Source organism: Aquarana catesbeiana, linkage group LG02 (genome assembly GCF_042186555.1).
Source record: "Aquarana catesbeiana isolate 2022-GZ linkage group LG02, ASM4218655v1, whole genome shotgun sequence".
In the NCBI taxonomy this organism is placed as follows: Eukaryota; Metazoa; Chordata; class Amphibia; order Anura; family Ranidae; genus Aquarana; species Aquarana catesbeiana.
The window spans coordinates 286,982,020-287,008,284 of NC_133325.1; the positions used below are offsets into that span (position 1 = coordinate 286,982,020).

Consider the following 26,265-nt stretch of genomic DNA (forward strand, 5'->3'; position numbering starts at 1 on the left):
AGGAGATGCACAAAGGCAGATATGCTTGAAGTCCAGCCTGGGTGGCAACCATTGCTCTCCCCATAGCTGTAATGGAGAATTGAGCATAACCACCCAGGGACAACAAGTGTGTTTATTTTACAGGTTAAAAAAATAGGTTAAATTAAAGGAAAACAATCTGAAAAAAGTTAATTAATTCAGCCATCACATCTAAAGACTGGTAAGCTGAAATATATTGCTTTTTTGTTTTTGGGTTTAGATATACACTCACCTGCCACTTTATTTGGTACACCTGTTCAATTGCTTGGTAACACAAATTGCTAATCAGCCAAATCACATGGCAGCAACTCTATGCCTTTAGGCATCTAGATGTGATGAAGACGACATGCTGGATTTTAAACTGAGCATCAGAATGGGGAAGAAAGGGGATTTAAGGGACTTTGAAAGTGGCATGGTCGTTGGTGCCAGACGGGCTGCGCATTTCAAAACTGCTGTACTGGGAAATCAAACACAAACATCTCTAGGGTTTACAGATAATGGTAAGAAAAAGAGAAAATATCTGGTGAACGGCAGTTGTGTGGACCAAAAGGCCTTGTTGATGTCAAAGCAGAATGGGTAGACTGGTTCAAGATGATAGAAAGGCAACAGTAACTCAAATAACCACTTGTTACAACCAAGGTATGCATAATTCTATCTTTGAACGTACAACACATCGAACATTGAAGCAGATGGGCTACAACAGCAGAAGACCACAACGGGTGCCACTCCTGTCAGCTCTGAACTGGAAACTGAGGCTACAATTCGCACAGTATCTCCAAAATTGGACAACAGAAGATTGGAAAAACATTGTCTGGTCTGATGAGTCTTGATTTCAGCTGCGACATTCAGATGTTAGGGTCAGAATTTTGCATAAACAACATGAAAGCATGGATCCATCCTGCCTTGTATCAACAGTTCAAGCTGGTGGTGTAATGGTGTGGGGGATATTTTTGTGGCAAACTTTGGCCACCTTAGTACCAATTGAGCATCATTTAAATGCCAAGGCCTAACTGAGTATTTTTGCTGACCATGTCCATCCCTTTATGACTACAGTGTACCCATCTTCTGATGGCTACTTCCAGCAGGATAATGCACCATGTCACAAAACTCAAATCATCTCAAACTGGTTTCTTGAACATGACAATGAGTTCACTGTACTCCAAGGGCCTCCACAGTCACCAGATCTCAATCCAATAGAGCACCTTATGGACTAACATCTCTGAAGAATGTTTCCAACATTGAATCTATACCATAAAGAATTAAGGCAGTTCTGAAGGCAAAAGGGGGTCCAACCTGGTACTAGCAAGGTGTTCCTAATAAAGTGGCCGGTAAGTGTACTTTAAGATATCATGTGGGTATATCTGGTGAAAATGGATAGCGGTCTCTGTTGTAAAAATTCTCAACCTCAAGTTTTTTTCCCTTGACCTATTTCTAGCTGTTTGGATTTTAAACTAATCTTCTGTTAAACAAAAAAACAATGTAATTGCCTTACCAATGTAGGAATACTGGTAGCAAAAACCTGGAAATCAGAGAAGGTTTGAACCTTGCAGACTGGTTAGCGCATAAGACTTTATTTTTTAAAGATGTAGTAGTTGCTCTCAAGAAGTATTCTGCCTATTGCAACATTTACATCTTTAGAAAAGCTGTATCAGTCTACACCCTTCTCTCTTTCTTGTTCTCTTTTAATGTTGTTGCTGGTTTTTCAGAAAAAGTTGCAATCATTTCCTTTATTTGCAAGTCATGGTGCAATCTATGCTCAAGAATCATAAAACAATAACATTTGCTGTTGCAATACATCATTGGCAACTTTAGTTAAATAAAGCTCAATATGTAATGACTTGGTAAAACCACATTGCAAGGTTATTACTTTAAGTTTCATTTATGCCCATTAAATAAAATATGCGCACTCATAAATTCAATTAAATATCTGTAGGATGCATTCAAATGAATTACATTATTTGAGCACTTGATTGAATTAATTCTTATGCTGCATCTTGACTAATGTTTTCATGGGGGCATTGTAGTTGTTTTGTGTTCAGTAGGTAATTTGTGCTCTCTGAATAACAAATGTAGATTTTAACAGTCACTGCCTGTTACATCAGCTTAAGGCAAGGCTATATGTGTAATGAAGGAATTCTAGCAGGAGAGCTTGCAGGATGGAGGACATGTATAAATCAGATTCCACATAAATGTTGGACATGTCATAGCTCTTGGTTTCTAAGATTTAAGACCAGAAAGATTACAAAGAAAAATGGCCTTTTTTATTTTGGTGTGATTATTAACTCAGTTGAACTTGGCCTTCGTAACACGCCATTGATTTAAAGCTGAACTCCCACCTTATGTAACAAATAAATAGGTTGTAATTTGGTGCCTAAATGCTATGCCTCTATCCCTTACATGAACATACATAAACCAAAACAAATGGCAATAGGACTTTAATTTACTAAAAAGGAAGGCATCATAAAAACTCAACGTGTTTTGTGAAGCTTCACTTCTTTAGGAGAAGATGCCACCTGTATAAAATCTTTAAGAACCCAGCTTGATAAAAAGATCATGGTTGTGGTACCTCCAAATGGTGACCATCACATAGTGTCTGGCCTGGGAGTTGTGGAAGGGGTACAGTATACCCCACCAGGATAACCAAAGAGCAGCACAGGGAGGTATAAAGATGGAATATGAAAACCCAAAGTCCCACCTGTTGCCAATCATATGGGAGATCCATCCAGCCACATGGCCACACAAACATCCAACATTGGGCGAGCAGGTTCAGTGTTATCGAGCTGGTTTCTTACAGATTTTTTACAGGTAGTGAAGATGCATGAAACGTCTTGAGTTTTTATGATGCTTTCCTTTTTAGTAATTTGACCATGTGGCAATACATGTAAGGATTACTTCTATCAATATAATGTTTACCCTAGGCTGCTGTGTAGGGGTTAAAGTACAGGTCGAATTACTTAAGTACTCTATACCCCTGCTCCGCTACTCTCTTTCTCTGCTCAATGTTCAGGTCTGCGGGTGGAGCCTCAGCATTATCATATACAATACAGGGACATTAACTGTATGACAATGTGGAGAATAGAGTGCAACCAAAGCTGGTTGCAGCTTACAGCCCTAATTCCCAAAAAGTTTTAATGTGTAAAATCTACATAAAAACAGAATGCAATGATTTGCAAATCTCATAAACCCATATTTTACTCACAATAGAAAATAGAAAACATATAAAATTTTTAACTGAGAAAATTTAGCATTTTAAGAAAAAAATAAGGTAATTTTGAAATTCATGTCAGCAACGCATCTCAAAAAGTTTGGACAGGGCCATGTTTATTATGGTGTAGCATCCTGTCTTCTTTTAACACTCTGTGAACATCTGGGAACTGAACAGACCAGTTGCTGGAATGTTGTCCCATTCTTGCCTAATATGGGATTCTAACTGCTCTACAGCCCTGGGTCTTCTTTGTCAATTCTTGTTTTAGGATGCGCTAAATATTTTCAATTGGTGAAAGGTCTCTATGGCAAGCAGGCCAGTTAAGCACCAGGACCCTTCTAGTATGAAGCCATGCTGCTGGCATAGATGCAGTATGCTAATTAGCATTGTTCTGCTGAAATATGTAAGGCCTTTCCTGAAAAAAAGATGCTGTCTGGATGGGAGCATATGCTGTTCTAAAACCTGGATATATCTTTCAGCATTGACGGTGCCTTTCCAAATGTGCATGCTGACGATTCCATATGTACTAATCTAACCCCATACCATCAGGGATGCAGGCTTTTGAACTGAGCGCTGATAACAAGCTGGACGGTCCCTCTCCTCTTCAGTCCAGAAGATTCGGGTGCCCATAGTTTCCAATAGAATGTCAAATTTTGATTTGTCTGGCCACAGAATAGTTTTCCACTTTGCAACAGGCCAGTGGTGGCTGGTGCTCAACATTTTTGGGGGGCGCAAACAAACTGAAAAATTCTAAAAAATACAAATAAAAAACCCATCAATTTCAGCCTCACTCTGCCCATCAAATGCAGACATTCCTTCATTCCATGCAGCCACTGTGCCCATCAAATGCAGCCACTGTGCCCATCAAATGCAGCCACTGTGCCATCAAAAGCAGCCACTGTGCCATTAATTGCAGCCACTGTGCCCATCAAATGCAGCCACTGTGCCATTAATTGCAGCCACTGTGCCCATCAAATGCAGCCTCTGTGCCCATCAAATGCAGCCACTGTGCCCATCAATTGCAGCCACTGTGCCCATCAAATGCAGCCACTGTGACCCTCCTGCGGCATTTAACCAGCGCCCGCCCACTTGATGTCTGACTGGATCTTGGTGGCGGGTCAGGCAGCGGGTGATGGAGATGAGCTGTGGGATAGGCAGCGGGTCAGGCAACAGCGAGCTGTGGGTCAGGCGGCGGCTCCTGTGTCCTCCATGCTTTCACGGTGCATCTCTTCTTTCCTCCTGCTAGGCATCCAATAGGATCACCTATCCTGATTGGCGGAGAGGCGGTTCAGTGTTAGAAAAGCGAATATTCATTTGCTTTTCTAACACACCTGGGTGGGCTTCAAGCGCAATGCTCTGCTCTCCGAGTCCACCGAATTTTGAAGCCTATTAGAGCCTATGGCTCTAATCAGGTGCTTAAAAAAAAACACCCCGCCACTGTAATTCATGCGCCCGGCGTCCTGAAAGGGGCCAGAAGTATAATTATGGGGTGGCCACGGCGGCCATGGATAGATTCATGCTATGCATGAGACTATCTATTACTCATATAGGGGGGTAGAGTGATAGAGGGGGCGGCGCCCGTGTGCCCTTAATGGACGGGCTGTTACTGCAACAGAACGTTTTAAATGAGCTTTGGCCCAGAGAAGGCGTTTCTGGATCATGCTGAGATATGGCTTCTTCTTTGCATGATAGACCTTTCAATTTTTCATCTTTGGATGGCTTCGTGAACTTAGTGATTTTTGGAAGTATTCCATAGCCCATGCAGTGATCGTGTGTGGGCTTCATCTGACCTTTTCTGTCAAAAAATCTGACGGACCGTAGAAATAGAACATGTTTTAAATCTTTCCGACGGACTCGATTCCTATAGAAAAAAACGTTCGTCTGTATGCTAGTCCGACGGACCGAAAATGACGCAAGGGCAGCTATTGGCTACTAGCTATTGAACTTCCTTTTCTAGTCCAGTCATACGTCATTACGTTCAAAACGATTGGTCTTTGGTGGGATCATGTGTAGGCAAGTCCGTTTCGTCTGAACTCCGTTGAAAAGTCCTTCGGAATTCAGTCCGACGAGAAGTCCGCTCGTGTGTACGCGGCATAAGACGCACTTTTTATACCCATGCTACTGACCTGTTGCCAGTTAACCAAATTAGTTTTATTAGTTAATTTTCCTCCAGCTCTTCCCTTCTAGGACCACTTACTTTGCCAGCTTTTCGTTGCCCTGTCCCAACTTTTTTGAGACGTGTTGTTGCCATCAATTTCAAAATGACCTTATTTTTTTCCTATAAATGGTAAATTTTCTCAGTTTAAACATTTGATGTTTTCTATTTTCTATTGAGGGCTTATGAGATTTGCAAATTATTGCATTATGTTTCTATGTAGATTTTACACAGCAGCCCAACATTTTTGGACTTGGGGTCTTACAAAGCCAACCTACAGGGCACCAGTCCCAGTGCTGGAGAGACCCTGCTAGAGCAAGGAAAAAGGTATTTACACCTTATTTATGCACCCCTAGACAAAATGAGCATTTAATCCTTGCAGTGCTGGGTGTGGGCCCAGGAGCCCTGGAGTCCACTACAAGGTTGGATTTTTTCTTAAAATTTCTGGAGCTTGGCTATAACTAAAAATATAGACAATTCCAGAAGCTGAACATCATTTGCTGTGTCTGGTTCAGCTGTCAAATGACATGCTATGCATAGGTCAAGTGCTAAGCATTTTATACACACACAGTTTTTTCTTTTTCATAAAACCAGCAGGCTGAATGAAAAAGACTGATATATCCCTGCATCAACACAAGCAATGTTGATGCAGGGATCTCTCCCGCTGTGTCTTTGTATTCTGACAGGGATGACCTATCTACATTGGCTGCAGGTGCTGATTGAATGCGTGTTTTCCAGCATGTCCGTTTGACAGAAGCCAGTCATTAGAACAGCTTCTGTTGAACAGACAGCAGTACACACATATTGAAATTCAGCCAATTCAGTAGGAATCAGCCAAATTTCAGTACATGTGTATCAGGCTTTAGTTAGGGGAAAGATTATTTTTTAGAGGCTTATCAAGGGTTAAATGTTAGGGTAGGTTAAGCATTAAGGGTCAATTCTCTGAATCATCATGTTAGGGGTTAATTTCAAAAGTTGATATTAGAGGGAGGGGTAGATTAAGCGTGAGGGTATGGTTAACTATTAAAGTGATATTAAAGGCAAGTTAAAAAAACAAACAAACATGTTATACTTACCTGCTCTGTGCAGTGACTTTGCACAGAACACCCCAATCTTCCTCTTCCTGGGTCCCCTGTCGGCGCTCCTGGTCCCTCCCTCCTGCCAAGTGCCCCTAGAGGAAACAGCTTGCTATGGAGGCACCTGAGCAGGCTTGCTCCCGAGCCACTGCTCTGTGTGTCCATTCAGACACAGAGCCGTGGCTTTACCCTGCCCCCTCTCTCTTGTAATTGGCTCACTGGTTTTTGGTTCCCACCGATGTCTCAGCCAATGAGAAGGGAGAGTCCCTGGAGAGCTGAGGCTTTCCTGCACATCACTGGATCACGATGGGGCTCAGGTAGGTATTAGGGGGGGCTCAGGAGGATGCTGCATTGAGAAGATATTCTTATCTTCATGCATAGAATGCATGAAGGTAGAAAACCTTGAGCCTTTAGAACTATTTTAAGCATAGGTTACTTCGACAAGAATGTTTTGACACAAAAAATCCTGCGTGCAAGTGTACTGTTCTGGGTTTAGGCACTGGAAAATAATGTACTACCCCCAATATCCACACATTTTCTAAATAATAAATATGTCTAGTAACAGGAAACACATACCAGACACTAAAGCCTTTGTTGACACACAATTTCACTCCTCTTCTCCTCAACTGTAATCTGTTGCCCATAAAGGAATTGGTTTCCAGAGAGTCTTCTCACCACCAGTCTAACTGACAAATGACAGCATTAGCAGAGAGCCATTGCCTTAGTAATACATGTTTGACATTATTGAAGAAATGTGGTTACAGTATAATATGCATACCTAGTTATTTGAAGAATTGCAATCTGTCATGGGAAAATATGAAAACAGCCATTACCGACCTTCTGAAAGTTCTAGCTGCCTGACTGTCATGCTGCTCTGCTGGTTGAATACTAGTGTCAAATGACCCTGAATACCTATTTAATATTTATGACATTATCTGCTGCATTCTTACTTTGGGTTAAAGACTCAGAAAGGACTAAAGCCAGAGATAGATAAGCAACTAGTCTCCAGTAAGCGGTGATGGTTCATGTATTTTTCTCATGACAAGTTTCCTTGAAATGTCATTTTTTTAAACCAATTAATGAAAAATAAAAATGCTTTGCCCTGAAAGATACCTTTTTTGTTCTTTGTTTAGGTGACAGTACCGTAATACACTGGCTTCTTAGTGTTAAACATGGGACTGCCCTTGAGAAAAAACAAAATAAAATACTAATAAAAGAAAATGGGTTATTCTTCATATACAGCCAGGTAAGAGGCCTAGATGCCCAAGATAATTTAATTACTTCTGTGATTTTAAAGTAATTAGGGTAGTTTTAACTGAAAATCAGCCTGTTTGAATTATCAGTCCATCGTGTAGCAAAAAAGTTTAAAAAATATTTTTGTTAAATAGTTAAACTTACAAGATGTTGATTCTGCTTTTTATCTAAAACAGTTGTTAAAAACCTGTAGCAACTTGATTTGCTTGCTGCCTGTGCTTTATAATAAATAGCTAAAACCATCAGTCCTCTATACATTACTGACAGCACAGTCTCCCTGAAAGTGGGTCACAGGTATACTTGTCCCAAATCACTATCAATATATTCTAAGGAGGAATACTGTATAGATATGTTTAAAACGGCATTGTTCCAAGTATATTTTAATGTGACTTACAAAAAACACACATGCGTGACTTCCTAAGCACAAACATGTCTGCTATGTCCTATGAATTTGCATGGTGTTGTTGTAAAATTCTAGTAAGAGTGCCAATTTAACACCATGCTGATATTCAGGTGCAGTCTCCTTAAGGGCCAGTTCACACCAGGAATTGCACAGGAACACGCTGCGGTGCAGCGTGGTGCAATTTAAGTCCATTCGTTTTGAATAGGCTGAATGACATCGGACTGCACCAAAAGTAGTGCATGCACTACTTTAAAAAACGTACTGCAACCAGATCACATGGTGCTTCTGTACCATACGATCCGGTGCAGGTAAATACACTCTGTTTGTGTTTGTTTTAAAGGTACCTCGTGCCTATGGGTTTATAAATGTGTAAGGGGGCGCTATTAAAATAAATCTCTACCTATAGCTTATCAACTTATTATAAACAGGTGATGACATAAAATGCAATGATTAAAGCAAAAATGATTAATACCGTGACATTCATAAAGTGCAAAGTGCTAAAAAAAATTTAAAAAATTCCAAAAAAGTTTTATTTGGGTTTCATAAAATAACAAAACAAAACAGTATCACAACATGCATTATGTAGCTTATAAACAGACAGCGATACTGGAAAGGGATCTTTCCCATCCAGTCAATGTGAGCAGAGGTAAGTATCATTGAGTGGAAAAGAACAATAAGGCACAACTGTGTAACTGTAAATAAATTGGTAATTACCTATCATTTGCCTCATGAGCGCAGGAAGTCGAAGACTGGGGGGGGGGGGGGGAGAGGACCAGAGTGCAGACCTTACAAAGGAGAGTTATCATGTAGCTCGGGGGAAGAAATCAACTCTTTTTCAGAAAAGAGGTAAAAACATCAAAATAGGTGGCATTTAACACCGGGGGGGGGGGGGGGGGTAAACTGGATATAAGATAAGCAAAGTCTCTATGAGGTATCATCTGACAACATGAGTGAGTAGGAAGATGGAGGTGTAGCGTCAAACTTGCTGGGGAGGGTTGGGAAGCAGATTTATCCCACAATCCAGTGGAGAGGGCCCAGAAAAAAAGGTTTCCAAAGCTGGCAGAATTTTAGATATGCAGAAGTTCCATTTGGTGTGGAAGCAGGAGGAGAAGTTGCAAGGAGAGGGAGCCATGTCTAGTTTGTCTTTACGTAGGAGACTATTGAGATCTGTTTTCACACCCGTGATGGTTGAAGGAGTGGTGGGAGTCCACTGTTTGAGAATAGCCCTCCTTGTGGCCATGAAACAGGTGGAAAGCCAATCTTTGTTACGACGTATAACCAATGGTTGTAATTTTGCGGTGCCAAGAGAGGGGCTTTCCAGGAAGCCGAATAGGAGAGGAAAGGGATCTTTATATGGTTGGTACCCCGTAACCATAGCAGCAAAGTTCTCCAGTTGGTCCCAGAAGCAAGAGATGAGAGGACAGCTCCACAGTCTGTGGAATAGGGAGGGTCTATGAAGAAAACACCATGAACACTGTTGCTGGGTTGGAGAGGACATGAACATCGTGAAGAGAATGTAGGCATGATGTATGATTTTGAGTTGCTGTTCTCGCCAATACTCATTAGTGATGAAGGCACAGGTGGTGTTATAGCCCGCTAGTATGTAGTCTCTTGTCTCTGGAGAAGGAAGGTCTTTGTTCCATGGGAGGTGGGATCGAGATGTGAAGTTTTGGTGAGTTGAGAGGACAAAGGTTTGTAGATGTCTGAGATTTTGAATAGCTTAGAGTCTAGGATGGTGTCCAGTAGAGAGTTACGGAATCGCAGGTCTCTGGCAGGGCAGAGACTGACTGCAAAGTTAACTGTTTGCTGGACGTATATGTGATGGTGGGTGGGTAGGTTGTACTGGGCTTGAAGTTGAGAATAGGGGAGGGCATTGCCGGTGGAAGGGTTGAACAGATGGGAAAAATTGGTGAGCCCGTGGGAGACTCATGTGGAAAATGCTGCATATTGCCGCGCTTGTGGAAAAAAGAGGGTGCCTGATTATTGGAAGGCATCGAGATAAAAAGGGGGATATACCTAATTTTTTTCTGACCTCTCTCCAGGCTATTAAAGAGTCACGTAAAAGTAAATTGTGTTTCAGGGAAGAAGAGAATGAAGTTTGCAGTGCAGCAGAGTGGCCAATCCACACGGATCTGCCATCTGGGACTCCAATTCAAAGTTGGAATACCTGGAGGCCTGAGTCAACCAGTCCAGACCCACTACAAGTTATAGGTTTGAATATTTGGTAGATTGGTGCCCCCCTGATGTTTGAGAAGGAATAGCTTTTGTAGGGAGATGCGGGGACAAGCAGGCATTTTTAGGTTTTTATATTATTTTATAGTAAATGGTATCTCGCTATTGGTTCCCCTTTCTCTCATTTCAATGTGATTTTATGGCGGAGAGGAGGAGATATTCTTGATCCACTTCAGAGAAAAATCTTACAGGATCCATGACTCAGCCACCTAAGCGCTAATTGACCCTCTTTTTAGCCAAAGGGGTCATGGTCTTTTGGCGAGTAGGACATCCTACTGAGCACTTCAGGGTGTTTTGGGATATGTGCTAAGCTGGTGATGGTCTCCCACATCATACCATATTGAAGACTTAATATCGAAGACTTTATGAACTGTTCTAGAGGACATTTTTTATCACTTTGGTTAATGTGTTGCACTATCAATTTAACACTTTGCACTCTATGAATTATGTCACGGTATTAATCATTTATGCTTTAATCATTGCATTTTATGTCATCACATGTTTATAATAAGTTGATAAGCTATAGGTTTATTTTAATAGCGCCCCCTTACACATTTTTCACACTGCATTTGTGACTTGCATTTGATATGTCGTTAACTTAGCATTGACTTTCGCTGCAGATCGCAGCTATAGTGCGTTTACACCACGTTCTGGTGTGAACAGGCACCTACTTCTATTTCCCCAACTCCCTGAATTTCTGGTCATACCCAGGGAAATAAGGTTTCTCTGCTTCCCTGCCTTCATAGTTCAAAGAGGCCACACCTGATAAGGCAGAGTTATCTGCAGTTAGTTGGGAGGCCACCCACTGACAAAACTGGTGGGCAGGCAGCCAGGACAGAATCTAATAGCACACAGCTTCTCTTAAGACCCAGCCAATATTTTACCCTGATTAAATCACAGAGAAATCACTGTGAGCCCTTGTTTGTGCAGCTTTCATTATGCATGTGTATTACTCTACAGTGTATGCATGTTTTTTCCCATTTTGTTGTGCATTATTGATTCTTTTTGCACCTATTTAGTATATTACATTACTCTTTGATCATTTTGCTGATTATGGATCCTGCTACAGAGGAAAAAGAAGAAAATATGAAAAAAGTTTGTAAACTGTATATACGCTTTTGGCACGTGGCATAACAGCAAAGAGGAATGTGCTCAAGTGCTCCTCTATGCAAAGAAGCTGTTTGACATATAATAAACCATTCTTTGATGCCAGCCAAACCCACTTATGTAGCCCTTTAAACCTCCAACCTTCTGTGAGTTTTTAGAAGATACTTGTATCTCCTACTCATAACAAGTTGGCTGTATACAGGACAACCCAGTTTCCCATGCCTAATACCATAAAGCCATACACAATTGGCACCTCTCACACATTCACACCTCTCTGTTTATTAATCCTCTAATCCTTAATCTACCTGGAGGAGCTGAGGGAGGAAGATTATAACCACTGTTAGGCCTTTAACTTGACTAAAGTAATGTTAAAATTCCAGAACAATCCTCTTTTTGGTTGCTTTTGGCAACAAACCAAATACTCTTACTACCAATGCTGCTTCTATGGACTACTTAGATATGGATTAAGCAGGGGTGCTATTGTTTAGGCTACATCAGCAGAAGTGAAAAGAAATCCATAAAATGATTACCAAAATTGTAATAGTAAATTTTGGCTTAAGAAATTAACCTAATAGATTATTCAATCAAGTTTTAACTCAACCCATCCAAAAAATGAATCCTGCTTACACTTCCCCAGATGTCTGACTGCCTGTTGCAACTTCCTCACCTAGTATAGATGTCCTTTTATGAGATCCTCATTATCTGAAACATTAGTTTGTAGACTCCCCCACCGTTGTTTAACCACACTGCTCACAAGTGGACAAATCTACAGTGAGATCTGCTGAGAGGTACACGAAAGATAGAGGGCATGACAAACAGTACACACAGTGGAGACATCGATTAAACTCCACCTAATTTGAAAGCCACCAGGATGAAACACAGAGTAGAGGGAAGCTATGAGGCTATGGAGACAGGATCCCAGATACACAGGTGAGCTAGATTAATTCATCACTATTGAAGAAAGTTGGAGAGACTAGGGAACTATATGGCTGCTTATGTTGTTGCTAATGTTAGTGGACTGGAGACATCCACAAAAAACAAGCACTCATCTCTAGTGTGGTCATTTACTACAATTCAAGCCAAACTGTACTACTCTAGTCTCTTTCCCCAGAATAGCTGGTGTCTAGTTGGCAGGTCTGGGCTTAGTCTTTCCTCTGGTGTACAAGGTAGATGAAAGATGGCAGAGAAGTAGAGCAAAATAGGCACAAAATTGAATATTAGAAGGAAGAGCTACAGGTGTTCAGGTGAAGAGGGGGGATTGGCCTCAGTGCTGGGATGTGGCTCACCCATAGGAATGCCCATAAATTGGGGTATAGCCTTTGGTGGAATTACTGCACAGCCCGTGGAAAAAGTACTCCTCCTGGACCATGTATAAGAAGATTAACCCTGGTAATGCCACATTAGTACTGGAATTCCTTTAAAAAGTAGTGGATAAGGGTCTTGCTTTCGATACCCTCAAGTGGCATGTAGCAGCACTATCTGTATTCTAGACAAAACCCTAGCCAGGATGTACATAAGTATATAGAGGTCAAGTACAGCGCTGCGCTAGGGATAAAACACAAACAGCAGCCAACACACCCGTAGACTCAGGATCAAACTAACAATAAAAATTCAAACGTGTGGCGCTATAAGCTACGTGAAAAAGTGATAAATAAATGATACGAAAAAAATATTTTGAATATTCAGTGACTGCAAAGCAAATATTTTGGTATGAACCAGAAAAATGCTACATGGATGAATGTGATAGTGAATAAAATGATAACACTTATATACATATACTGAATCAGGTGATGTAAAAATCACAAAATGATATTGAATACAAAGTCCAAATGGGTGAACAAACAAAAGCAAAGAGTCTGTGATAACAGTGCAAAAATAATGATGAACAGGTGTCTCCTGAGCATGCAGGGGGATTGTTCAGATCCGGCAACCTGGTAGATAAATGGGCCGTAGGAAGACCAGAAGTGCACAGAGGATTGAAATCGGTGCCAGGACCATCACCAGAAACCAAGGAGGCTTACCAGAAGTATTGGCCTGAAATGGCGTATGCCATACAGGTCAAAAAGGCTTGATGACCAACAGGTCTAGATATTAAATCTGGTCGGATGTCATCACACAGGTGGGGGGAAGAAAACAGCACGGCTTCCTCGTCAATGGGTACACCATGAGCCAAGCGAATAATTTGTATTACATGTGAGGGATAAAAACACCCACATAGCGTGATAACGTTTAAACTTGGATTTATTTAAAAATATTGAATAAAAATAAACTCACATTTTCAGAAGATAAGAAAAGCATGTAATCTTGTAGCGGTAGTCATGAGGGGTCCACCCAAGTGGCCTTACTTTCGCACTAAGTTTACTATATGGACCATTTTTTTTTTTTTATATATCCCCTTATCAAGGAAGAATAAATTCAATTACAGTATAACTAAAGTAAAAACTTTTTTTTTATTTTTTTAGTTTTGGATAGAAGGGAGAAGGATTAGAACACTTGTCAGTTTTTATTGCTGTCTGTGTCCCCCCGTTAGGAATATTCACCCTCTCTATTTGTCCTGTTTACCATTATCATTGAAAGTGAACGTAAAAGAAAATCTCAAATTTTGGGTTGTCCCCAGAAAAGTAAAAGAGGGGAAATCTTCCAATGGGATAACTAGTTTTGCTGACATGGGGGGCCCCAAGAGATTCTCTTATTTTGCAGGGATTTCCTCTCACATCCTATTTTGGCTATGGGACAGGAAGTGAAGGTAAATCTTCCCAATAGGACATAGATGGCAAAAATAAACCCTACAGGTGGTATGACTCTTCCTTACTCTATCCAAATTGAAAAAAAAAAAGTTTTGCCTATAGTTCTACTTTAAGTTAAACTTTCCTAATAACAGAAAATGTTCCTAATAACTGAGGTCCTCCATGCCTCTTAGTTGCCCTTTTCTGCTCTCTCTCCAATTCCGCAAAATGCTTTTTGTGAACTAGTGACCAAACTGAACTGTATATTCCAGATAAAATTTTACTGATGCTTTACAGTGGGCTAGTTTATGTCTGTCTGACTCTGTTTACCTGTCTGTTTGTCTCTCTCTTTCTCTGAAGTATATACCTCCTATTAAACTGCAGATTAGTATTTTGGGCTGCTATCAAATCCATGATGTACCAGAATACCCAAATACTTCTACGGCATGGACTCTCCTAAAAATGTAACATGTTCCAAAAGGGAACTTTTAAAGCGTTTGTTAATCCAATAAAAAAAAAAAAAAAAAAAAGAAGGATCCTGCTCCTTTAAAGCATGTTACATGACACAGTACTTGTCCGGTGTCATTTGGCCCCCGGTAACACCTAAAAAACCTGGCTGATCCTACCAGTTTCTCCCCACCCCTCTGTAAACTGAACACGATGTATCATTGCTGCTGATACCAGACACTGTGGTCAGTTTTTGTGCCTCTGTCATCAGTAGCCTGCTATCTGCTCTCCTCTCTGCTCCTGTGTCCTCCTCCCCCTCCCCTCCCCCTCCCCTCTCTGTCTGTGTTTGAGCCTACCCTCCCCCCTCCTGCTGCTCACATAAAAACCTGTATACACCATCAGCACTGCCTCCCATTGCAGTGTCCCCCTCTGTGAATGATTTATAAATATAAATGCTGTAAATACCTAATTTAAGAGCCAAGATTGTGATCACATGACCAGCCAGCTCTCTCCTCCTCCCCTCCAGACTGACATCAGGAGAGGAATCTCAGCCCCGCCCCTTGCAACTCTCAGAGGAGGAAAGGAGAAAGCTGGCCAGTCATGTGATCGCAATCTTGGCAGTAAAATTAGTTATTTACAGCATTTATTTTTATCACACACAGAGGAGGACACTACAATAGTCGACAGTGCTGATGTTGTATACAGGTTAGAGTGGCTTAACAACCACTTTAACTGTCTAATGACAATGACACATATTATATTTGTGAAATTAAAAATAAATAAAACTGCGCTAATGGAAAAAATGTGTATGTATATAAAAGCTGCGGTTATAAGTGAGGCACACCAAAACAGAATATAGAAAATAAAAAAACGCGCTATAGATCTATAGATCCTATATAAAAAAGTCCAGCAATCACAAATTCCAAACAGATGACGTGAAAATCTTTAAAATTCAAGTCCTGTAGGTGAGTAATCGGGTGAACACATATGGAAGGTTGTACGCTTACCAGAAGTAAGTCAAAATATAGCGAGTGGCTTAAAACCCAGCCGAGGCCTCTGGAAATCGACCACAAATGGAATAGAGTCAAGCTCCAACCGTGGGGGCAGATCCGTCAAGGATTATCCAAATATATGAGAAAAAAACATAGCACAAAAAAATATAAAAGGAAAAAAGGAAACCAGCACACCACCAAACAGAAAATCATATGTAATCATAAACCCCATCCAGTGCCACAACACAGATCGGATAGGTAAGTGAGTGCCATGCAATCATGCAGTGAGTGAAAAAATCACTAAATATGTGTAGGTAGAGCCTTACAAATAATCTGCTTACCAGATACTTCAAGGCTAATAAACATATAACCAACACCAAGTAAACGATATGGAAAAGAATCCCTCTGGGTGCAACAAGTGACTTATAGAATCTGCTTACCAGATATCTAATAGGAATAGGCAGGTTCAATGGGCTAAAATCCACACACCATGGGAAGTGATACAAGGTATGAAGTTCCGCATGCCAGCCTATATCTGACATCTGGTAAGCAGAACTTTCACCTGGCATGCGGAACTTCATACCTTGTATGCACCCAGAGGGATTCTTTTCCATATCGTTTACTTGGTGTTGGTTATATGTTTATTAGCCTTGAAGTATCTGGTAAGCAGATTATTTGTAAGGCTCTACCTACACATATTTAGTGATTTTCTCACTCACTGCATGATTGCATGGCACTCACTTACCTATCCGATCTGTGTTGTGGCACTGGATGGGGTTTATGATTACATATGATTTTCTGTTTGGTGGTGTGCTGGTTTCCTTTTTTCCTTTTATATTTTTTTGTTGCGCTATCAGTATTATGCTATGTTTTTTTCTCATATATTTGGATAATCCTTGACGTATCTGCCCCCACGGTTGGAGCTTGACTCTATTCCATTTGTGGTCGATTTCCAGAGGCCTCGGCTGGGTTTTAAGCCACTCGCTATATTTTGACTTACTTCTGGTAAGCGTACAACCTTCCATATGTGTTCACCCGATTACTCACCTACAGGACTTGAATTTTAAAGATTTTCACGTCATCCATTTGGGATTTGTGATTGCTGGACTTTTTTATATAGGATCTATAGATCTATAGCGCGGTTTTTTATTTTCTATATTATATTTGTGGTCCCTATGTTTATTAAATATTGCGAAATGTTTGTTTTTCTTTTTAGGTTTGGTACACAGATGAAGTGTTTGCAGTGGGTCATTTAATCCAGAGGAAGAAGATGCAGACTGTGGGGGATGATCCAAATGTGGTTACTTTATTTAGATGTATACAAAATATGCCAAACTCAGACCCAAACAACACATGTTTTACAGGTGGTAAGTAATGTAATTAGAAAAATGCTGAGCGGAGATTTTATTTGAAAGGGACATTTCTGAGGTAAATGTCCATTTTTTAAAAAGTGTTTCTAAAGTCTCAAGGTTTTTTACCTACATGCATTTTAAGCATGAAATTAAAAAACCTGTGTGCAACTCCCCCCTTAGCCCGCCCCCCCAACCTACCTACCTACACACCTAAGCCCCATCCTGATCCAGCGATGTACACGAGAGCCTCGGCTCTCTGGGGACTCTCCCTCCTTATTGGCTGAGACAGCAGGACAGCCAGTAAGCCAATGAGAAGAGAGGTGGGTGGGGCCAATCTGTGTGTGAATTGACACGCAGAGCAGTGGCTCGGGTGCCCCATAGCAAGCTGTTTGCTCTGTGGGCACTTGGCAGGAGGGAGGGGCCAGGAGCCCAATGGGGGGGAACCAAGAAGAGGAGGATCGGGGATATTCTGTGCAAAACCACTGCACAAAACTACTGCACAGACCAGGTAATATGACATGTTTTTTTTTTTTTGACTTGCCTTTAATATCACTTTAAGTTTAAGAGTGGAGAAAGATCCTTTGTCAGGTTATTACTGCTGTAGTGGTGACCCTAATGTGGAACATTTCCCTCATTTCTCATCCCTGGGAAACACTATGTAGTGGCCAGTGGACGAACGTAGGTATCTAATGCAGGAAGGTGCAGGAAGTGGAACAGATAAATATTAAGTGTTTTTTGCAGCAGTCACTTTTTTAAGGAAGAGAAGGGTCAGAATGTCAAGTTTTTAACCACTTGCCAACTGCCTAACGCACATTTACTGCGGCAAGTCAGCTCTATTGCGCAAAATCACGTACCTGTATGTCATTTTGTGCAATAGCCACTGGGTGGCGCATGCTGATTGGACACAGGGGATGCCAATCAGGGGGTCAGGCGGACCTGATGTTCGCTGGCCACACACGATCATTCCCCAGAGAGGTGGAATGGCGATCTGCCTATGTAAACAAGTCCGATCGCTGTTCTGACAGGGGAGAAGATGGAGATCTTGTGTTCCTGCTAAGCAGAAACACTGATCTTTGTCTTCATCCAGTAAGAGCAACCCCACACAGTTAGAAAGCACACAATAGGCACACACTTAACCCTTTGATTGCCCCTGATGTTAGCCCCTTTCCTGCCAGTGTGTTAGTAGTACAGTAAGAGTGCATATTTTTAGCACTGATCATTGTATTAGTGTCACTGGTCCTTAAAAAAAGTGTTAAAAGTATTAGTTAGGTGTCCAATTTGTCTGCAGCAATGTTGCAGTCCCACTAAAAATCTCTAATCACCGCGATTACTAGAAAAAAAAAGCAAAAACAACAATTCCATAAAAATATCCTATCATTTGTAGACACTTTTGAGCAAACCAATCGATATACGCTTATTGGTATTTTATTTACCAAAAATATGTAGCTGAATACATATTGGCCTAAATTGATGAAGAATTTCAATTTTTTACATTCTTTTATTGGATATGTTTTATAGCAGAAAGTAAAAAAATATTGTTTTTTTTTTTCAAAATTGTTGCTCTCTTTTTGTTTAGAGTGCAAAAAATAAAAACCGCAAAGGTGATCAAATACCACCAAAAGAAAGCTCTATTTGTGTGATAAAAAGGACAGAAATTTCATTTGGGTACAGCGTCGCACGATTGCGCAATTGTTAAAGTTAAAATAACACAGTGCTGAAGTGGTTAAACTGTATTTATTTTAGAGACCTAGACAACAATAAAAATATGAATCAATATGAATCAAATCTCCACCTATTGCTCTGGACTCAAAGGAGTAATTCTGCGGAAAAAGGCACTATGTTATTGCGCAGCACTGTTCTCTGCAGCATTTACGATTTAGCCCCATCCAGAGGAAAAAGAGGGTGAAAAGGACATAATCAGAAGACACATGAACACATGAAGACACATGAAAAAAGGTAAGTATATACTGGTATGTTTCTGGGGGTAGGGGGGTTTAAAGCGGAGGTCCGCCCACCCTTGCAAAAATTAAAAGCCAGCAGCTACACATACTGCAGCTGCTGACATTTAATAATAGGACACTTGCCTGTCCTGGAGTCCAGCGATGTCAGTACCGCAGCTGATGTTTCCATCAGCTGTCGGGTGCTGCCGCCTCCATTGCTGGTAAGGGAACCCGGTAGTGAAGCATTATTGCTTCACGCCGGGTCCCTACTGCGCATGCGCGAGGCACTGCTGCGCTCTCCTACTGCCCGGTGGTGGGGAAAGGAGGAGGGAGCCAGGATCCGAGCTCCTGACGTAATGCACAGCGGCCCGGTCTTCCGGAAGTGGGGACAGGATACCTGTCAAAAACAGATATACGCTCCACCCCCCCACCCCCGAAAGTGCCAAATGTGGCACGGGAGGGGGGGAGGAGACAAATGAGTGGAAGTTCCACTTTTGGGTGGAACTCCGCTTTAATTCATCCAGATTTCAAATCCATATAATAATAGGTCTGTTAACCACTTGCCGCAAAATCATGTACTTGTATTAGGGATGAGCCCAATTTTCGACTCGAATATAATCCTTTAAAATGAACATTTTTCATGTTCATGTCCCGTAGACTTTAACGATGTTCACACATATTTTTTGCCTGTTCGCATGTTCTGCTGCGAACTGAACCAAGGGGTGTTCGGCTCATCCCTAACCTATTCGTCATTCTGCTTCAAGTGCTTGTACTGGGGCGATACCTACAGCTTCAGGCATCACCCTGGTACAGTTTTTTAGAGCTGATGGTCAACTTTGTGATAAAAACTGATGTGGCTAAGCAGCCGCTCGACTGTTATCACAAGCAGTGGGAGGGGACGCCCCCCGAACCTCCTGCCATCTTCTGCCTCTCCACCCGGGCTTTCCCGTCCCACCGGGAGGCCTAAGCGACCAGGCGGCACATCCACCTACTGGCCGGTGACCCGAACAAAGCTGGAATCGGCTTTGATCAGGCCTCGGATCTAGTAACCAAGAAACAATGTCATGACATCACTTCCGGTTTACTGGAGCTTAAAGGTGCCAGATTTAAAAAAAGGTCAGTATTCAAAACAGCCAAACTTGGTGTTTTGAATGCTTTTAAGTGCAAAGGAGGGATTTAACACCAAATCCCTCCGAAGGAATACCTGACACATGACTATTGCTGTCAAAAGGGATGTTTACATTCCTTGTGACAGCAATGAAAGTAATTCTTTTTCTTTTCTTTTTTTTAAAGGGACAGTGTAAAAAAAAAATAAATAGGAAAAAAAATAATTTAAAGCGCCCCATTTCACCCTAATCACGTGCAGAAGCGAACGTATAAGTAAGTCGCGCCCACAAATGTAGGCAGTGTTCAAACCACACATGTGAGGTATTGCCGCAATTGTCAGAGCAAAATAAATAATTGTAGCACTAGACCTCTTCTGTAATTCTAAACTGGTAACCATTAAAATTTTTTAAAGCATCGCCTATGGAGATTTTTAAGTACCATAGTTTGTTGGGATTTCACGAGTGTGCTCAATTTTAAATCAAGATATGTTGGGTATCTATTTATTCAGCGTAACATCATCTTTCACATTAAACAAAAAAATTGGGCTAACTTAACTGTATTGTTTTTTTATTCATGAAACTGTATTTTTCCAAAAAAATTGCATTTGAAAGAACGCTGCGCAAATACAGTGTGGTATAAAAGATTGCAATGACCGCCATTTTATTCTCTAGTGTCTCTGCTAATTTTATATATATAATATATTTGGGTGTTCTAAGTGATTTTCTAGCAAAAAGTACAGATTTTTACTTGTAAAGAACAAAGGTCAAAAGAGGGCCCAGTCTTTAGGTGGTGACACCCTTTTATAGCTACAGCTAAGTTGAGTAATCAGTTATGTGTAATAAACACATTTTTCTTCAAGGTACTGTATATCAGTATTACATTTGCTTTGTTTTGCATTTACTCTCATCACTTTGTTACAATGCTGGAACATAAATACTATCCTACTTAGCCTACACTCCCTGGAACCTAAATCCTCTTTGATCGTGTATTTCTGTATGGTTTAATCTAACTATAACCCGTTGTTAATATGTGCCTCTTTCTAAGAGTTTTAGAAAAGTATTTTATTACTCACCCCCTTTTATAAATACAGCCAATGGCAAAACCAATATCAGAAGGATGCTTTTATTGATGCTTGTAGCAATTGAAAATTAGGCTAATGCACTTGAAGTGATTGTGTCGAATTGATTATGCGCATTTTGAGAGTTATATAACAAAAACAAAGCGTTGCTAGCTATTGATTTTTTTTTTTGGCATATATGGAAATTTTATCATGTATGGATAAAATCACTGAGAAATACAGCACTTGAAAGGTCTTTCGATGTTTAAGCTAAAAGATGGGAGGAGAATGACAGTTGCTAATTTTTTTAAATCGATTTGAGGATAGACATTTCTTGCATCTTACATTGTGATTAACATAAAATGTAAGCATTAGCTTCTATCATTTAATGTCACGAAAATGGAATGCAACATGGAAATCTGGTTTTGCTGATAAAAATAAATCCTCTCAAGATTAACAACAATTATTAACAAAATTATAAACACATAGAATTTTAGCTTTACCGGAGATACTTTTTTGCCTCTGTTTTGTAGAAATTGACTTGCCCCATGTCAGGGCACTTAAAGCAACCTTGACGCTAGTCTAACATTTCAAGACAGAAGCTGTTACCTGTAAATAAAGTATTTAATACTCACTTCTCTTACTGCTCACACTCCTCTGTAGAATTGGTCTCCGGAAGCCTATTAGTAAACCATTACTTCTAGGAGTGTCATTTTCCATGGCCCCCATTAGAACTGAATAGCTTGCTTGTTGTATATTGAAATGTAAAGTTTTTGTAATAACATTAAAGTGGTTGTAAACCCTAAACATTTTTACCCTCATGCATTCCTTGCATGAAGGTAAAAAAATGTTTAGGTGTCAGCATCTCCTCTCACCCCCCCACCCTTTACTTACCTGAGCCATTCGATCCAGCATGGTGCACGTCTGCAACCCTTCTCTCCCTTCACTTTGATTGGATGTCAATCAAAGCCAGTGATGAGGGAGCAGGGGGGCAGGGCCGAGTCTTGCTGTCTGTGTAAATGGACGCAGCAGTGGGGCTCAGGTGCGTGCCCCCATAGGAAGTGGCTTTTCATAGGGGCACTGGAGAGAGGGAAGGGGCCAGGAGCACCGCTGGGGGGGGCACGAATAGAGGAGGTTTGCGGCCTCTCTGTGCAATTCCACAGAGCAGGTAAGTATAGACATGTTTGTTATTTATTTTTATTTTTTTGAATTACCTTTAAAATCACTATAAATTTAAAAAATATATATTTTATAATATATATTTTTACCTTCATTGGAGTTTTCCTTTTAATGATTTAAAGTTGTACACATAAAGTGCTTTGAAAAAGTATTCATACCCACCACTTTCCACATTTTCTCATGTTACAACCAAAAGCAAAAATGTATTTTATTGGAATTTGATGTGATAGGCCAACACAAAGTAGCACATAATTGTGAAGTGGAAGGAAAATGTTAAATGGTTTTTAAAAATTCTTTACAAGTAAATATCTGAAAAGTGTGGCGTGCATTTGTATTCAGCCCCCCTGAGTCAATACTCTGTAGAACCAACTTTCTCTGTAATTACAGCTCTAATTCTTTTTGGGATGTCTCTATCAGCTTTGCACATCTAGAAAGTGACATGTTTGCCCATTCTTCTTTGCAAAATAGCTTAAGCTCTGTGAGATTGGATGGCGAGCATCTGTGAACAGCAATTTTCAAGTCTTGGAAGATCCTCAATTGGATTTAAGTCTGGACTTTGACTGGGCCATTCTAACACATGAATATGCTTTGATCGAAACCATTCCATTGTAGGTCTGGGTGTATGTTTAGGGTCGTTGTCTTGCTGGAAAGTGAACCTCTGCCCCAGTTTCAAGTCTTTTGCAGACTCTAACAGGTTTTCTTCTAAGATTGCCCTGTATTTGACTCCATCTATCTTCCCATCAACTCTGACCAGCTACCCTGTCCCTGCTGAAGAAAATCATCCCAACAACATGATACTGCCACCAACATGTTTCATGGTGGAAATGGTGTGTTCAGGGTGATGTGCAGTGTTAGTTTTCCACCACACATAATGTTTTGCTTTTAGGCCAAAAAGTTCAATTTTGGTCTCATCTGACCAGAGCACCTCTTCCACATGTTAGCTGTGTCCCCCATATGGCTTCTTGCAAAACTGCAATTGGGACTAATTATGGCTTGATTTCAACAATGGCTTTCTTCTTGCCACTCTCCATAAAGACCAGATTTGTGGAGTGCACAACTAATAGTTGTCCTGTGGACAGATTCTGCCACCTGAGCTGTGGATCTCTGCATGAGTTACCATGGGCCTTCTGGCTGCTTCTCTGATTAATGCTCTCCTTGCCCAGCCTGTCAGTTTAGGTGGATGTCTTGGTAGGTTAGCGGTTGTGCCATACTCTTTCCATTTTCGGATGATGGATTGAACAGTGCTCTGTGAGACGTTCAAAGCTTGGGATACTTTTTTTATAACGTAACCCTGCTTTAAACTTCACAACTTTATCCTTGACCTGTCTGATGTGTTCCTTGGCCTTCATGATGCTGTTTGTTCACTATGGTTCTCTAACAAACCCCCCTGGGCTTCACAGAACAGCTGTATTTATACCGAGATTAAATTACACACAGGTGGACTCTATATACCAATTATGTGACTTCTGAAGGCAATTGGTTCTATTAGATTTTAGTTTGGGGTATCAGAGTAAAGGGGGCTAAATGAAAATGCACGCCACACTTTTCAGATATTTATTTGTAAAAAAAATTTGAAATCCATTTATCATGTTCCTTCCACTTCACAATTATGTGCCACTTTGTGTTGTCTATCACATAGAGTGGGCATTGCATTCCCATTAAAGTTTTTTTTTGTATATGGTGGAAAGTATAAAGAAAATCCCAAATTTTCGGTTGACATCAGAACACTAATAGTGGGGAACTCTTGCAATGGGGATGCTATTTCTGGTGACCATAGTGACACCCCTGGATTCCTTCACTTTCCTCTAACTTCCTGCTTTGGCTATCGAACAGGAAGTGAAGGGAAATCTCCCCAATGCGACACGGGTTATAATCTTCCCTTATTCTATCCTAAATTTAAAAAAAAAGGTTTGCCTTTAGTTTCAAATTTAAGTCTAATAGGAAGGCAAAAACTGCTAGAAACAGGTCAAATGCAGGTTAGAAGGAAGTCAATTGCAGATCAAATGCACCTGTCAATGAATTCCAAATTATCTGGGTATTATCTCTGACTGACTCCAAACTGATGCCATCAACACAAGGCCAAAGACCATCAATACAGCCCCTTAATTTAATTCACATTTTTAAATAAGTAGAAACAAAAATAAAATCTAGTTTTATCTAAAACTGACATTTCAGTTGAACTAGATGTCAGTAGTCCCCATTCTAGATTATTTTATGTGTCTAGGATTTCCTGCTCTGCCTCTCCAGTCAAAACTATTATTACAGTATTCTGCTTAATACACTATTCTGTTTTCCAGGGCTTGCAAAATTAGAAGAAGGCGATGAGCTCTTCCTTACAATACCAAGAAGTGATATTAAAATATTTCTGAGTGGTGATGGCACATACTTCGGGGCAATCAAACTATTGTGAAACTCGTTCCAAACAACAGAAAATGGTCTTTTTAAACCAAAGTTCAAGGACGCAAAATAAGCCTAGTAATTAAGAGCAATAGAAAACAGGAATATACATAAAATGTCATTTAATTTATGAGAAAGGGGCAATGTATTTTAGGAAATCCAGGAACAGCATAAACCAGCCTTTCTCAACAAGAGTTCTGTGTAACCCTAGGGTTCCTCCAGAGGTTGCCAGATGTTTCTTGAATAATGAGCAATTTCTGCCTCTTAGATAAGTAGCCACTGACACCACTGATCTTTTGTTTATCTGTAAGGGGGGGAAATAGTTTCCCATGGCCAGAGAGTTAAAGCGGTGGTAAACTGCGGCTGGTTAAAAAAAAGAAAAAAAAAACACCTGTAAGGTAATTGGATAATGTGCTAGTAAGCATCACATACTAGCACATTATGAAATACTTACAGTGGGGACGGAATGTATTCAGACCCCCTTAAATTTTTCACTCTTTGTTATATTGCAGCCATTTGCTAAAATCATTTAAGTTCATTTTTTTTCCTCATTAATGTACACACAGCACCCCATATTGACAGAAAAACACAGAATTGTTGACATTTTTGCAGATTTATTAAAAAAGAAAAACTGAAATATCACATGGTCCTAAGTATTCAGACCCTTTGCTGTGACACTCATATATTTTACTCAGGTGCTGTCCATTTCTTCTGATCATCCTTATGCCCCTTTCACACGGGACGGATCCGTGTTGATCTGCCCCGTGAACATCCGCTGCTCAGCGGGGATCGCTCCGTTTTCCCCAGCTGAGCAGGCAGATGACAGGGCGGGACCCGCACACTGTGCAGGGACTGCCCTGTCAGATCTCCGCTCTCTCCTATGGGGGATTGGAGGAACACGGACCGTCTGTCCGTGTTCATCCGATCTGCTCTGCAGACGGATAGAAAAATAGGATTTTCTTCCGTCCGCAGAATCGGACGAGAGCGGAGCCGGACGACATCGGGTGTTTGCGGATGTACATCCGCTGACACCCGCTATCCCATAGGGATGCATGTATGTCCGTATTTCATCCGAAAACGGATGGATGAAATACGGACATACGGTCCGCATGTGTGAAAGGGGCCTAAAGATAGTTCTACATCTTCATTTGAGTCTAGCTGTGTTTGATTATACTGATTGGACTTGATTAGGAAAGCCACACACCTGTCCTGACCTTACAGCTCACAGTGCATGTCAGAGCAAATGAGAATCATGAGGTCAAAGGAGCTGCCTGAAGAGCTCAGAGACAGAATTGTGGCAAGGCACAGATCTTGCCAAGGTTACAAAAAAAATTCTGCTGCACTTAAGGTTTCTAAGAGCACAGTGGCCACCATAATCCTTAAATGGGAGACGTTTGGGATGACCAGAACCCTTCCTAGAGCTGGCCGTCCGGCCAAACTGAGCTATCGGGGGAGAAGAGCCTTGGTGAGAGAGGTAAAGAAGAACCCAAAGATCACTGTGGCTGAGCTCCAGAGATGCAGTTGAGAGATGGGAGAAAGTTGTAGAAAGTCAACCATCACTGCAGCCCTCGGGGCTTTATGGCAGAGTGGCCCGACGGAAGCCTCTCCTCAGTGCAAG

The 26,265-nt window shown here is 40.9% G+C and overlaps 1 protein-coding gene across 1 annotated transcript in view; it reads left to right on the forward strand.

Annotated features, from left to right (window-relative positions):
- The window catches only part of TNFSF13B (TNF superfamily member 13b), a 49,028-nt gene extending 23,844 nt beyond the window's left edge, over positions 1–25,184 (forward strand). Inside the window, exons 4-6 of the mRNA XM_073614482.1 lie at positions 7,588–7,700; positions 16,832–16,982; positions 24,548–25,184. Coding sequence (XP_073470583.1) covers positions 7,588–7,700; positions 16,832–16,982; positions 24,548–24,660 — 377 coding nt within the window. The 3' untranslated portion in view covers positions 24,661–25,184. The remainder of the gene's footprint in view (positions 1–7,587; positions 7,701–16,831; positions 16,983–24,547) is intronic.
- Positions 25,185–26,265: the final 1,081 nt, after the last annotated feature.